Source organism: Trypanosoma cruzi, genomic scaffold, assembly GCF_000209065.1.
Source record: "Trypanosoma cruzi strain CL Brener 1047053516473 genomic scaffold, whole genome shotgun sequence".
Lineage (NCBI taxonomy): Eukaryota > Euglenozoa > Kinetoplastea > Trypanosomatida > Trypanosomatidae > Trypanosoma > Trypanosoma cruzi.
In genome coordinates, this window is record NW_001849521.1 from 147,811 (window position 1) to 159,716 (window position 11,906).

Genomic DNA, 11,906 nt, shown 5'->3' on the forward strand with positions numbered 1-11,906 from the left:
CATCGGTTCACGGAAAGCACCGAAGGAGAATTTCTTTCGCAGCTTCACGAGACAGGATGGCTCTATCACATTCAAAGGTTGTTAATTTGCTCCAACAAGATTGCGGATTCCCTGGACCTTGGGGACTCCTGCCTCGTGCACTGTACCGATGGATGGGATCGCACACCGCAATGCACCGCCACCGCAATGTTGCTGTTGGACCCATTCTATCGGACCATCGTCGGTTTTAGTGTACTAGTAGAAAAAGAATTTTGCTCATTTGGCCACAAGTTTGCCGAACGGTGTGGCCATCAGGTGCAGGGAGAAACCAGCTACACCTCCGATGCGGGTGTTTCCGGATCCGACACGGAGGCGCAGCAATCGAACACAAAGTTGCAGCCTTCTCCCATCTTTTTGCAATGGATGGACGTGGTGTTTCAGTTGGTGCGTCAATTTCCACGGCACTTTGAGTTCACCACGCGGCTACTGGAGTACCTCAGTGAGGAGGTGTACGCCTGCCTGCACGGAACATTTCTCTGCAACGGGGAGAAGGAGCGGATGTTTGAGGGGGTACGTCTGGGCACGGCATCCATATGGACGGATGTGGTGCGTGCCGCGGCAAAGGAACGCGCAGGGCATTCGTCTCTGTACTTTGTCAATGAGAACTACGACTCTGCGACGGCATGGGAGTACATATCAAAACAAAAAGGGAGTGGTATTCAGCGCATCTCACCCAACTGCAGCAGCAAACGTCTTGTCTTTTGGGAATCTTTTTACCTGCGGCACGATGGGGACAACTACTCCATAGATTTTCGTGACGGGCCGCAGCAGATGACGAAAAAAGTTTCTTTTAATCCGGAGTGGGAACGATATTTTGATCGGTTTGTGGGGGATTCGTGTGCGGCACGCAGGAGAGAGTTGCCAGACATGCGGCGACGGTTGCAAAACCTCTGCGTCGGGCGTCCAGCGGTAGCCGTTGCGAGCGCCTCTTTAGGGAAGGGAAATTCCCGGATATGTTCTCATTGTCGCAAGAATCTCGGTTTTTTCTCTTCACGGGGGCAATGTGTTAGATGCGGAACCACCCTGTGCAATAATTGTGCTGTCTGCAGCGATAGCGAGTCGAAGATGTGTCTTGATTGTTACAAGCTTTGCGAATGGAATACACAGTAGCAATGGAGGATCCAAGTGTGCGCATCTGTGAGAAGGGAGAAAGCCCCCCATAAAACAAAAAAAAAAGAAAAAGAAAATAAGAGCCGCCTTTTGGTGTTGTTGTTTTGCGAGCGAGATGAATGCGCACTAGCGACATAACGCGGGACCTCTTCTGGGAGCTTTGCTGCAATTCTCTCGGGTTAGAAATGCTTGCTTGAAGTTTTCCGCTATCTTGTTGATGTTGCTTCCTTTCTCTGGGACTCATGGTTTTTCTTTCCTGCATTGTTTTCACCTCCATTTGGTGTGAATGCTGAAACGCGAGTCGCCCACATCGCGCAAAAGCAAAACACATTCTAAGGAATAGCATAGACATCGAAGAGCCGCCGCATTGGACACGCCAATCTTCAGGAAAGCAAAGAGAGAGGCGACAAGACACGGTGAGTTCGCACAAGGAAAATTTTAAGGAAATGAGTGCTGAAACGGTGTCATCCGGGAGCGCCGCGGGACACACGGGGGAGGAAACACTTATGACGGCGATCCCCCGGCGATTTCTCCTGCCAATGCCGGAGAAGCCGGCGCGCGAAGGTGCCGCCCACGGCAAGCATCCGCCGGCGCACGAGATGATGCGAAACGATCCATACGCCAAGAAAGTCGCGCATGGCCCGAGTTGTGGGCCGGTGTCCCGCTACCGCGTCCCCGTAAGTCGACCGTTGCCGCTCCACACGCTGGAGGCCATCCCGGATCGTCGCGAAAGGGCGCTGAATGTTGAAAGCTCTCTTGCGCCACTTTTTCGTGGCTCGACGGAGGGCGCCGCACTGCCGGATTTTTTAACACCGTCGGGAAGCAACCGCCGACGCGAGATTGAGGAGCGAAAGAAGCAGGAGCAGCGTGTCCGCAGCGACCCGGATGCGAAAAGGCGCGCCAATGAGCCCAGGCGCATGCCGAACCTTGAAAGGAAGGTGCCGAGGGGCTTCGTCCCGCAGTGCGCAAATGTTGTGAAGAAGGCACCCCTGAGCCGCAGCGAAAATGAGTATCGATCGACGAAAAGGGGCAACAGAACGGCAAAGCGGAGCAAAAGCGAAGAGTGATGGCGGACAGTCGTGGGGAGCCGGGATGAAGAGAGGAAAGGAAAGAACGAGAGAAGCCAAAAGAAAGCCAAGAACAAAAAAAAGAGAGAGAGAGAGAAACAAGACGGTCTGCGCAGGAAAAGAGGAATGGAAAAAGACGCAAACGCGAGGAACGAGATGGAGCGAGAAGCGGAATGAAGACCATTTTTTGACATTTTACCTATTGGTTTCTGCGCGAATGTTCATTTTGCTTGTGTGCAGACGCGTGCCTCGCCACACCCGTCGCTTTTCTTTTTTTTTTTTCTCCTTTTTTCACCGCCCCCCAATGGAGACAGGCCGCGCCTCGCCCGATCAGGTCAATTCGCCGAGCGCTCCCCAACATGCATCCACACCGTCCTCCCGCACGCCCTCTCGCGCCATCCACGGCACGTACAGCACCGGACTCACGCCGTCCAGCACAACGTGGCGCAGCGTCACCTCGCTCGCGCCGGCAGGCACAACGAACACCGACCGCACCGTCACGCCCTCGCGGACAAACGCACTCGACGCAGTGCCCACAGCAGGCGGCAGCGCGGGAGCTCCCACAGGCACGCACGCCTCGCCGTACCCGCCGCTGCCGCACGCGCACACGCACACACCGTCCTTCATGCTCGCAGACGCCGTTTCGGGAGCGTAGCAGTAAATGTCCCTGTCGCAGGCGTCGCGCCCGGCAACGTCGGTGCGCCCAGCGTCGCCAAAACCAGCCGCAGCGTACTCCTCCGCCGTCGACAGGACACGTCCACCAGCGTCGTTGCACGCCACCCTCAAATGCGCCCCAGCCGCAAGCGACAGGCTCACCGTCAGCATCCGCGGCAGCAGCGCTCGGTTGCGCACAAAGCTCAGCGTGCTCCCAGCAGCGGTCACGGCGCCAGCGGCGTAGAGCATCTCCCTCAAGACGCCGTCGTGCACGTTGCCCTTCACCAGCAGCATCGACCCGCCGGCCAGGCTCACCGCCGAATAAAACGCCACCGCGTAGTTCTCCGTCGTCAAAAAGTCGCTCCGCACAAGCGCCACAGCGGAGCCCGACACGCTGACAGCCCCACGCACAGACACCGCGTGCTCGCACAGCAGGAAGTCGCTGTCAACAAACGCCACCACGGAGCCGCCGCTGGCAGCAACACCGCCCTCCACCGACACGCACAGCCCCAGCGCCGTCTGCACCGACAGCCCGTCCACGTACAGCGCACCGCACGACGACAGCGCCACGCCGCCAACCACCAACACGCCAACAGCGTCGCGGAACACCGCCGCCACCTGCGTGCGCGCGATGGTCAGCACGCTCCCAGTCAGATTCACGTTGTGCACCACGAGGCACGCGGACGCGTCGCCAAGGTCGTAGACGCCGCGGTACGCAACGCGCTTCTCTGCAATCAGCACCGAGTCCACCACGGTGACGCGCGAGCCCGGCGGAAATCGGTTAGCCACCACCACGCCGCCGCCAGAGCGCGACTCAAGTCCGCTGATCAACACATCGGCGCGCTGTCCAGCAGTCGGGTCGGACAGCCACCCAACAACGTACAGGCTCGCTCCGTCCAAAAAAGTGCAGTTCGCCAGCGTCACGTTGCGCACGCTCCCTGACATCAAGCCCACGTCCACCACGACGTCCGCCGCAAAGGTCACACCAACGTAGCACGCCACCGACGTCCCAAGACCCGCGCTCACCTCCACACCCACACGCACGTCCTGCACGCACAATTCGGCGCCGTCGGTGCTCGGTGGCTCGGGAACAGCAACGGGCAGACACGCATCGCCGTGGCCCCCCTCAGCGCACGTGCAGGCGCAGCCATCACTCGAGGCCGTCGATGTGTAAGCAGGAAAGCACGACGCCGCGAGGGCGCATGGGTCGCTGCAGGTCAAAATGGTGGCATTGTACACGAAAGGAATAACGTAGTTCGCCTCCTCCCCGCCGTTCACAGTGTTGCACGCAGCAACAATCGCTCCGTTTGTGAGATCGCGGGAACTTTTGGGTATCAGCAGCACTGTTGGCGAGACTGTGCTGGACATGAATCGGTTGCCAGACACAGACACCGTGGAGTCGCGGAGATTCACCGTGGGGTTAAAAACAGTAAAGCCTTCCGATGGGGATACGCGGCAGAGGTTGCCGCTCAACTGCAGCCAGAAGTTGTAGAAAATGTAGGAAGAAAAAACTGAGTAAAACACAACCAAGCTTCCCTGCATGTCGTTGCCCTGAAACACAACCGCGCACTGGGACTCCACACGTAAGGACCAAAGGAATACAATAAAGTACTTCACCGGCCTCGTCACAACGTTGCCTCGGATCACCACGGCAGAGTTGTTCAGTACACTCAGCGACAAAGAATGTCTAGAGCCTCCAATATATATCAGCGTACCGTTAGCGCTGGCCATATGAAACGTGTTGCCCACCACCGCAAACACGGAGTGCCACGACACCCTCAGCGAAGATCCAACGACGTAAATGGCGCTCGACGATGCTGTCACGGTCTGAAACACATTGCCGCTCAGCACCACCGCGGAGTCGTTGCTGACCGCCAGTCCATTCATCGCAACGCACGAAGGCCTCCTAACGCCCAAACAAAATCGAGGGATCAGCCTCGTGACCGTGAAGCGGTTCCCGCTGATTGTGATGTTCGTGTGCGGTGGAAACCCACCCTCCGGGCTGAGCAGCGCGTCATGAAACCTGTTGCCGGTGACAACGATGTTCAGCGACCCCACAGCGGCGTACGCGTTGCCCAACAGCACCAGCACGGCACCGTCCCTCCACGTGCATCCATCAAACGTGACATTCACCACTTCGCCCGTCATCGCCCCAATCAGCACCGTCAGGCTCATGCCGCCCCCGCTGAACGTCACGTTGCGGTAGCACAGCCACGACAGCCCGCTGCCCACAGCCTGCGCCACCTCGGGGTACACCATGTCGCTGATGCACTCACCAAACGGCGGCGGTGGCGGTGTGCGTGGTGGCGGTGGCGGTGGCGGTGGTGGCGGCGGTGACAGTGGGCCAGCAGGCACAGGCGCCGGGACGCACAAATCGCCGTGCCCTCCAGCAGCGCACTGGCACTTGCAGTCGCTGACCGCCGTCGTCAGCGGGGCAAAGCAGTCTCCCTCCTTCGTGCACTCCCCGCACGCGGCAACCATCGTCACGTTGGTAATGCCGTTCAGCTCCAGTTCAGCCGCCGTCGTCAGCACACGTCCCGCGACCGTCAGGCACCCAGAAACGAACCGGTAGCCGGCGTCGGCTCGAGATAGCAGAGGTCCCGACAACCCCGTCAAGCCCATCTTGCAGCCCGTCAGCGTCGTCACACTGCTGCCGTCAATGATAAAAGCAGTTATTAGGGAGTAACGGAACATCGCACCCACTCCCACGTCGTTGTCGCGCCAATCCAGCCAGCTTGACTGCTCAACAATCCACAAATTATATGCACAGATGGCGTTGGAAACGGAACCACTGCTCCCCACCACGCGCAACACGCTGTGATCCGACACGCTGAAGTTTTGCTTCTGATACAAGAAGCTTGTCCCGGAGAACATTGTATTGTTGAGCAGTGCAAAAACGGAGTAGTCGCGGACACTGAGCCCGTGCACGTAGAACAGGTGTTCGTACCCATCAAGGCTGCAGTACCGCACGTACAGCGAGCCGCCACTCACCAGCGTCAGCGTCCCGGTCGAGTACAAACCGAACCCACCGTAACCAAATGCACGCGCTTTGACGTTGCTCACCAACAACGAGGACGCACTCAACACGACGTTCCGCAGCATCATAACGCTCCACATGTTGTTCACAGATTCCAGCAACTGGACCACGGAGAACTGCACCGCGTCAACCTCCGTGACGGCAATGTCGCAGTGCTGCGGGAGGGCGAGTGCAAACACAACAACAGAGGACCGCCGCATCACCGTCTGGCTCACGCGGATCAGGACGCCGGATGACTCGGCCGCCTCAGCTCCCCCAACAAACTGCAGCACAGCCCCGTAAAGGAACGTGCACCCACTGAGCGTGATGTTGATGGGGAGATGCAGCGGCATACCGTTGAAAAAAAACTTCAGCACAGCACCCACGCCGTTGAATGTCACGCCCACGTAGCAGTGGTGCGTCTTCCACATGTTCAGCGTGAGGTTCGTCAGCGTCTGGTTCACCACGCAGCTCGTGTCGCCGTCGACGGCTCTCTCCGCTACGGGCGGCACAACAGTGTCGGGCACCTCGAAGGGAAGACACGACGCGCCACGCCATCCGTCCTTGCAGCTGCACGAGCACGAGCCGCGGTTCACCGACTCCGTCCCGGGCATGTAGCACGCCGCGTTGTCGTTGCATGTGCCGCATCTGAACACCACCACTTCCCCAGGAAACAAACCGTCATACAACACCTCCTCATCGCCCTGCAGGTTGCACCCAACCACAAACCGCGCGGGTGAAACCACAATCATGTTCGGCAGAGCCAGATCAGCAAAAGGACAGCTATCGTCCACCTGACGGTTGTTTGCAAGCACCACGGCGGTGCCGCTGCCCGACAGTTTAATTTTGTGCCAGGAATACGGAATAGTTAATACTGAAACTGCGCCCACGACGTTGCCCTCCACACGCCATTGTGCACCACCCTCAAGTGTCACCGATCCGTCCAAGTACAAAAGGGCGGAATACGAAACCTTCGTTCGGCCAACAAAGTCGCAGTCCGCCACTCGCAGCAGCCCAGCGGAGCTCACGGAAGTATCACCAAAAACAAAAACACCATTAGCCGCGTTCATCGTGTTGTTCTCCACAAAAAGGTAGCCGCCATTATTCACTTCCACAGCGTAAAAGCAAACAGATGATTCCACACCCTCATCTTCGTCCGTTGTGATCAGCGTATTTCCCTTTATAAGGATCCCGCCACCATCAACAACAACAGCATCGGAGAAATAAACTGCGTACCTACTCCCCTCGATGCTGTTGTCAAGCAGCAGCAGCAGCAGCAGCGTCAAATTCGCACCAAGAGAAAACCTCTGGAATTGAATGGTGTGGCCAGACGTCATCACAAGCTTACTGCCCGCCACCAGTATCTGGGAGCTCGAGCCAAAATCACCCCTAAACTCCAAATCACCAGCATCCAAAATCGAGGAGACCACGCTCACGTGCACGCGCACACCACTCCCCCTGATCGACAGGCCCATGAGGACGCACTGCAGCAGCGTGATGTTGAGTGTCTGTTGTGGCGCGTCGAAGCTCCACAGGTCCAGCACGATCGCGGCAGTGAAGGTCACGTTGACAAAGCACACACACACACCATCGCAGTGCCGTCAGTACGCGGGTGAGAGGATTCGGTCCTCCACACAACAAACGCACACACCGCCCGCATTCAACCACAATGGACGAGAAAAGGAGACACACCGCCTCCGCCTCCAGTTGAATCCCGCTGCGAACAGGATACGGCCACGGCCCTGCAGACAACACACAACGCTCACAGAGCCAGCAATCGCCCAAAGAGCCACACGCGCAGGCGGATCCTTATCCATTCATGACGCGGCGCCCCACTCAGTACGGTCACACGCGGTGCATCACGTCAACAGAAAAAAAGACTCGCGGTGCGCACTCTCTCTCCTCCTTTCCCCTCACGCCCCGGAAGGAAGCGGCAGCTGCACGCAACTGCCAGCACCGAGTACAAAGGAAGCATCCACCTGCACTGCAATGTGTTTGTCCTGCGCGTGTGGCTGTGTGCGCCCACTGCCACGCTCAACAAAGTAGGAAAAAAGGAAGGCGAAAAAAGAGAAGAGGCGTAAAGCATCTGAAGGGACGCACAAACACAAATGCACAGCAGGGGTCCACGGCGGAAAGCAATAACAAATCAAACAACATTCATTTAAAAACAAAACAAAAAAATTCCCGTTCCTCACATTTTAACCCCACGCACAAAAAAAAAAAAAAAAAAGAAAGTCTTCCTCTATTACTGTTCCACACAAATAAAAATAAAAAAGAAAAAGTCGTCCTCTATTACTGTTCCACACAAATAAAAATAAAAAAGAAAAAGTCGTCCTCTATTACTGTTCCACACACACACACAAAAAAAAAAAAAAAGCGGCTGGTTACCGTGTGGCCATACCAAGTTTTTTTTTTTATTTTGCCCAAAAAGAAAATTAAATAATTACATGTCTTTCAACCGTCTGACCCTCCATGTGTCCGCACATCGTTTATATTTCATGGAGTCATCTGCGCGTTGCTGCTCCCCTCAGCCCTTTCATCGGCGCGTGAGTGCGGCCTGCAGAGCACAGTCACTCGTGTGTTTGTGGGGACTGAGAGAAGCACGCAGACATGACGGCAGTCGCGTCTCTCCATCGGAAGTGTGAGCGCAGCAAAAAAAAAAAAGAAAAGAGAAAAAAAAAAACACGGCGGCAGGGTGTGGCTGTGTGTGTGGCGCTACGGGTGTCTGCCAGCCCTGACCGCTAAAAACAAAACAAAAGGGGAAGAAATGTGTGCTCCGCCCCACAGGCCCTCGCCGCACGCCCACACGTCACGGCTCCCTCAGCGCGTCGTTCGTCGCGGCCCCTCCTCATGCGTGCAGCAGGCGAGGCGCACAGGGCCGTCGTCATGAGCGTGTCGGTGGGTGTGCGAGTGGAGCAGTTGGGCGGAAACACACGGCACCCCTCACAGGAAGAGTGCAGCAAGAAGCAATTAAAAAGAGGGAAGAGTAGAAAAGAAAAAAGTCCATAGTGATTGCCCTAAATCATCAAGCAAAAGGGAAGAAAAGTAATTAAAAAAAAAGAAATTATTCTCTGCGTAGTAAAATATATTCCTAGCGGTGTGTGTTTGTCGCTGCAGAGGAGAGCGCAAGTGTTCCCCACTGAGGCCGCACACTCCTCACGCAGCCGCAAAGCCCCACAGTCCCAGCAGAAGAAGCAGCGGCAGCAGTCCGCTCCCAGCAGACGTCAAGCCCACCACAGCCGCATGTTCTCTGGCGGCAGCTCCCTCCAGAGCTGCCCACCCCGCCAGTGCCTCCCCTGGGCCATTCAAAGTGTGGGCCTTGTCCTTGAGTGCATTTATCTCAGTGGAATTCAGTGGGCGGTTGTACAGAAACACGTTCGTCACCGTCACCTTAGTTTTCTGGCCGGCATCCTCACCGCACGCGCCAAAGCAAAAGCGTACAAGCTCAAGTGGCGCCTCACCTTTTAACGGCACTTCTTCCTCCCCCAGCGAATTACCATTAATGTACACAGAGGCCTTTTTGCCTTGCAGCATGAGTGCCACTCGGTATCCCTTCTTCGGCTCCCAACGGCCGCTCTGTGTTGTTTTATTGCCTTTGAGCCCCGTCCCCCACGTCTTATCCGCCGTATACGACAGTCCCATGGTATGATTGGAATTAGTGTCCGCCAACGTCGCAGTCAGTAGAGGAGTGTTCCCACTCGGAGTCTCTTCGATGGTCACCAACGCCACAAGTGTGAAGTTGTGGCTCAAGGATACATGACGCACATTATTGGCCTGAGTGTTCACGGACCATGATACCCTGGAGCTAGGCTCCGTCAATTGAAATCCATATCTGACCTTCTTTGCATTAGGCGTCACCGTCGCATTCAGGCAAAGGTACTCGTCGATCCACGTGCCATTGCTGGCCGCACCGGACAAAACTGCCACCAGACCCGCCGTGGGTATGGTCAATTTGGAGAAGAAGGCGTCCTTTTGCGCCCAAGTACTGAGGACGGACTTGATTGTACTCAGTTCCTCCGTCAGTCGAGAAAGCGACAAGGCACTGCCTTTATCTTTTTCCCTCTGTTGTAAAAGATGCAAATTACCATCCGAGTACTGCAGGTTGCTGGTGAACAACCAATTCATACCATCCCTCATGGCAACCGGCCCAACACAAAACGAGCGGATGTTGTCCGTGACCCAAAGATAGAGCGCTCCTTCCGTTTCATTCCCCGAGGCGTTCCCTCGCTGAGTGTACAGCATGACCTTCCTGCCCTCAATGGTCGCGGTGATGAGGGCATCCACATGAAAGCTCAGATCCAAAATGGCTGTCGATTTTGACTTGGTCCACACGCCTGGGAGTGTCCCGATGGTCCCCGTCCACGTTGTCCCCATGTCACGCGACCCGTACACCCTCTGGCCGTTCTCGCAATCAACAATCATGAGAAGTGATCCCTCCCATTCGGTGACGCGGGGGGTTTCGCATTTCGCAGGAGACGTTCCATTCGAAAGCATCCAGTTTGCGCCGTCGTCCGTCGAATAAATGATCATGGAGTGACCGTCATTTTCTTCACTAAACGCAACCACGGGAAACACAAGCGTGCCATTGTCCATCAGAACACCTGAGCCACCAGAAGGAAAAAAACTCTCAAATTTACTTTCGTGAGAAGCAGCAGAAGTATTCACGCTTAACAGCGATTTGGGGTTGTCCCAGCTGATCCGTTTACTCGGCTCGCCGCCCGTAGAATTCGTGACAGTACCCACAACCAGTTTAAGGTCCAATCTGTCCCAAAACATTTTTCCGCTTAAATTGAACCAAAGAGAGCTTTCCGAAAGAAGAAACACCTTGTCGCCCTTCGCGATTGTTGTGGGGTTAAGCATAACATCCAAACGTTTCTGTCCATCCGCTGCAGTAAGCACGGTGTGTGCCTTCCATGTACTTTTATTGATCTCAGCAACAAGAGTGGACCAATTCCACTTAGAATCAATGTACCCCGCAACAACGTCAGAGTAAAGGTGCGTAATTGATTGAGCACCGTCTTTTTGGGCGTTCGTCTGACCTTCGGCGAAAGCAGCAATTACTCCACCAGCACTGACGAGAGAGGGTGTAACAAATGAATCCCTCGGCGTACCTGCAGCACTCCCCTCTTTCGGCAGCACCAGCGTCGTCTGCGGCACAAATAGATCGACTCCCCGCAGCTTATGAATATTTATTAAATCACTCTTCCCATTATTCCCTCCAGCGGCCGCAGCTCCACAGGTTCCACAGCACATTGTCACGACGACGAGGAGTAGCACAGCGGAAGTAAACACATGCCGGGACATGTTGGGTCTCTGCTGCTCACCCTCTCTTCCTTCCCTCCTCCTTCCGCTGGATCCGGTCACGCGGCGACGGTTGTGTTTGTTGGGTGCCTTATCTGCAGCAACACGTGAGAGCATATAAAAATGTGTGTGTGTGCTGTTGTTGGCGCTTTCAGTGCCTTCGAATCTCACAGTAGCGTTTCGCGTTTGTTTGCTTTCCTTCCTAGCGTGTGTCTGTGTTCAACAAGTGAAGGAAGAAAAAAGCGGCAATACATCAGACACGTCCGTGGGGAGCAGAGCAGAGCACCCATGCGGAGAGCGGGACACAAGACAATCCGGAAGGAACAGCGCGGAGCACCATCGCCCTCATACACACACACACACACACACACCATCGCAGTGCCGTCAGTACGCGGGTGAGAGGATTCGGTCCTCCACACAACAAACGCACACACCGCCCGCATTCAACCACAATGGACGAGAAAAGGAGACACACCGCCTCCGCCTCCAGTTGAATCCCGCTGCGAACAGGATACGGCCACGGCCCTGCAGACAACACACAACGCTCACAGAGCCAGCAATCGCCCAAAGAGCCACACGCGCAGGCGGATCCTTATCCATTCATGACGCGGCGCCCCACTCAGTACGGTCACACGCGGTGCATCACGTCAACAGAAAAAAAGACTCGCGGTGCGCACTCTCTCTCCTCCTTTCCCCTCACGCCCCGGAAGGAAGCGGCA

The 11,906-nt window shown here is 56.0% G+C and overlaps 4 protein-coding genes across 4 annotated transcripts, besides 12 other annotated features; 2 read left to right on the top strand and 2 right to left on the bottom strand.

The window, feature by feature from the left end:
- Tc00.1047053507839.9 (zinc-binding phosphatase, putative) lies at nt 1-1,149 on the top strand (the record flags this gene model as incomplete). Its single annotated transcript, XM_801838.1, has 1 exon — nt 1-1,149. A coding segment is annotated over one exon (1,149 nt), but the record flags the coding sequence as incomplete, so codon positions are not given.
- Nucleotides 1-3,052: a sequence feature (heterozygous, Esmeraldo-like haplotype).
- On the top strand, nt 1,596-2,216 carry Tc00.1047053507839.18 (hypothetical protein, conserved; the record flags this gene model as incomplete). Its single annotated transcript, XM_801837.1, has 1 exon — nt 1,596-2,216. One exon carries the CDS (start codon nt 1,596-1,598, stop codon nt 2,214-2,216), a length of 621 nt encoding a protein of 206 aa, XP_806930.1.
- Nucleotides 2,246-2,318: a sequence feature (GA-rich).
- On the bottom strand, nt 2,547-7,361 carry Tc00.1047053507839.30 (dispersed gene family protein 1 (DGF-1), putative; the record flags this gene model as incomplete). The annotated part of the gene is made up of 1 exon (XM_801835.1): nt 2,547-7,361. One exon carries the CDS (start codon nt 7,359-7,361, stop codon nt 2,547-2,549), a length of 4,815 nt encoding a protein of 1,604 aa, XP_806928.1.
- Nucleotides 3,053-6,661: a sequence feature (areas not merged during assembly with more than two copies in the genome that could not be assigned to a particular haplotype).
- Nucleotides 5,151-5,204: a microsatellite.
- Nucleotides 6,662-7,392: a sequence feature (haploid, Esmeraldo-like haplotype).
- Nucleotides 7,147-7,167: a microsatellite.
- Nucleotides 7,393-8,019: a sequence feature (heterozygous, Esmeraldo-like haplotype).
- Nucleotides 8,020-8,321: a sequence feature (areas merged during assembly that could not be assigned to a particular haplotype. This can correspond to areas where the two haplotypes were merged or to regions with more than two copies in the genome that were merged during assembly.).
- Nucleotides 8,322-8,827: a sequence feature (heterozygous, non-Esmeraldo-like haplotype).
- Nucleotides 8,539-8,569: a microsatellite.
- Nucleotides 8,828-11,906: a sequence feature (areas not merged during assembly with more than two copies in the genome that could not be assigned to a particular haplotype).
- Tc00.1047053507839.40 (trans-sialidase, putative) lies at nt 9,043-11,304 on the bottom strand (the record flags this gene model as incomplete). The annotated part of the gene is made up of 1 exon (XM_801836.1): nt 9,043-11,304. The coding sequence occupies one exon, from the start codon at nt 11,302-11,304 to the stop codon at nt 9,043-9,045; it is 2,262 nt and encodes a 753-aa protein (XP_806929.1).
- Nucleotides 11,534-11,558: a microsatellite.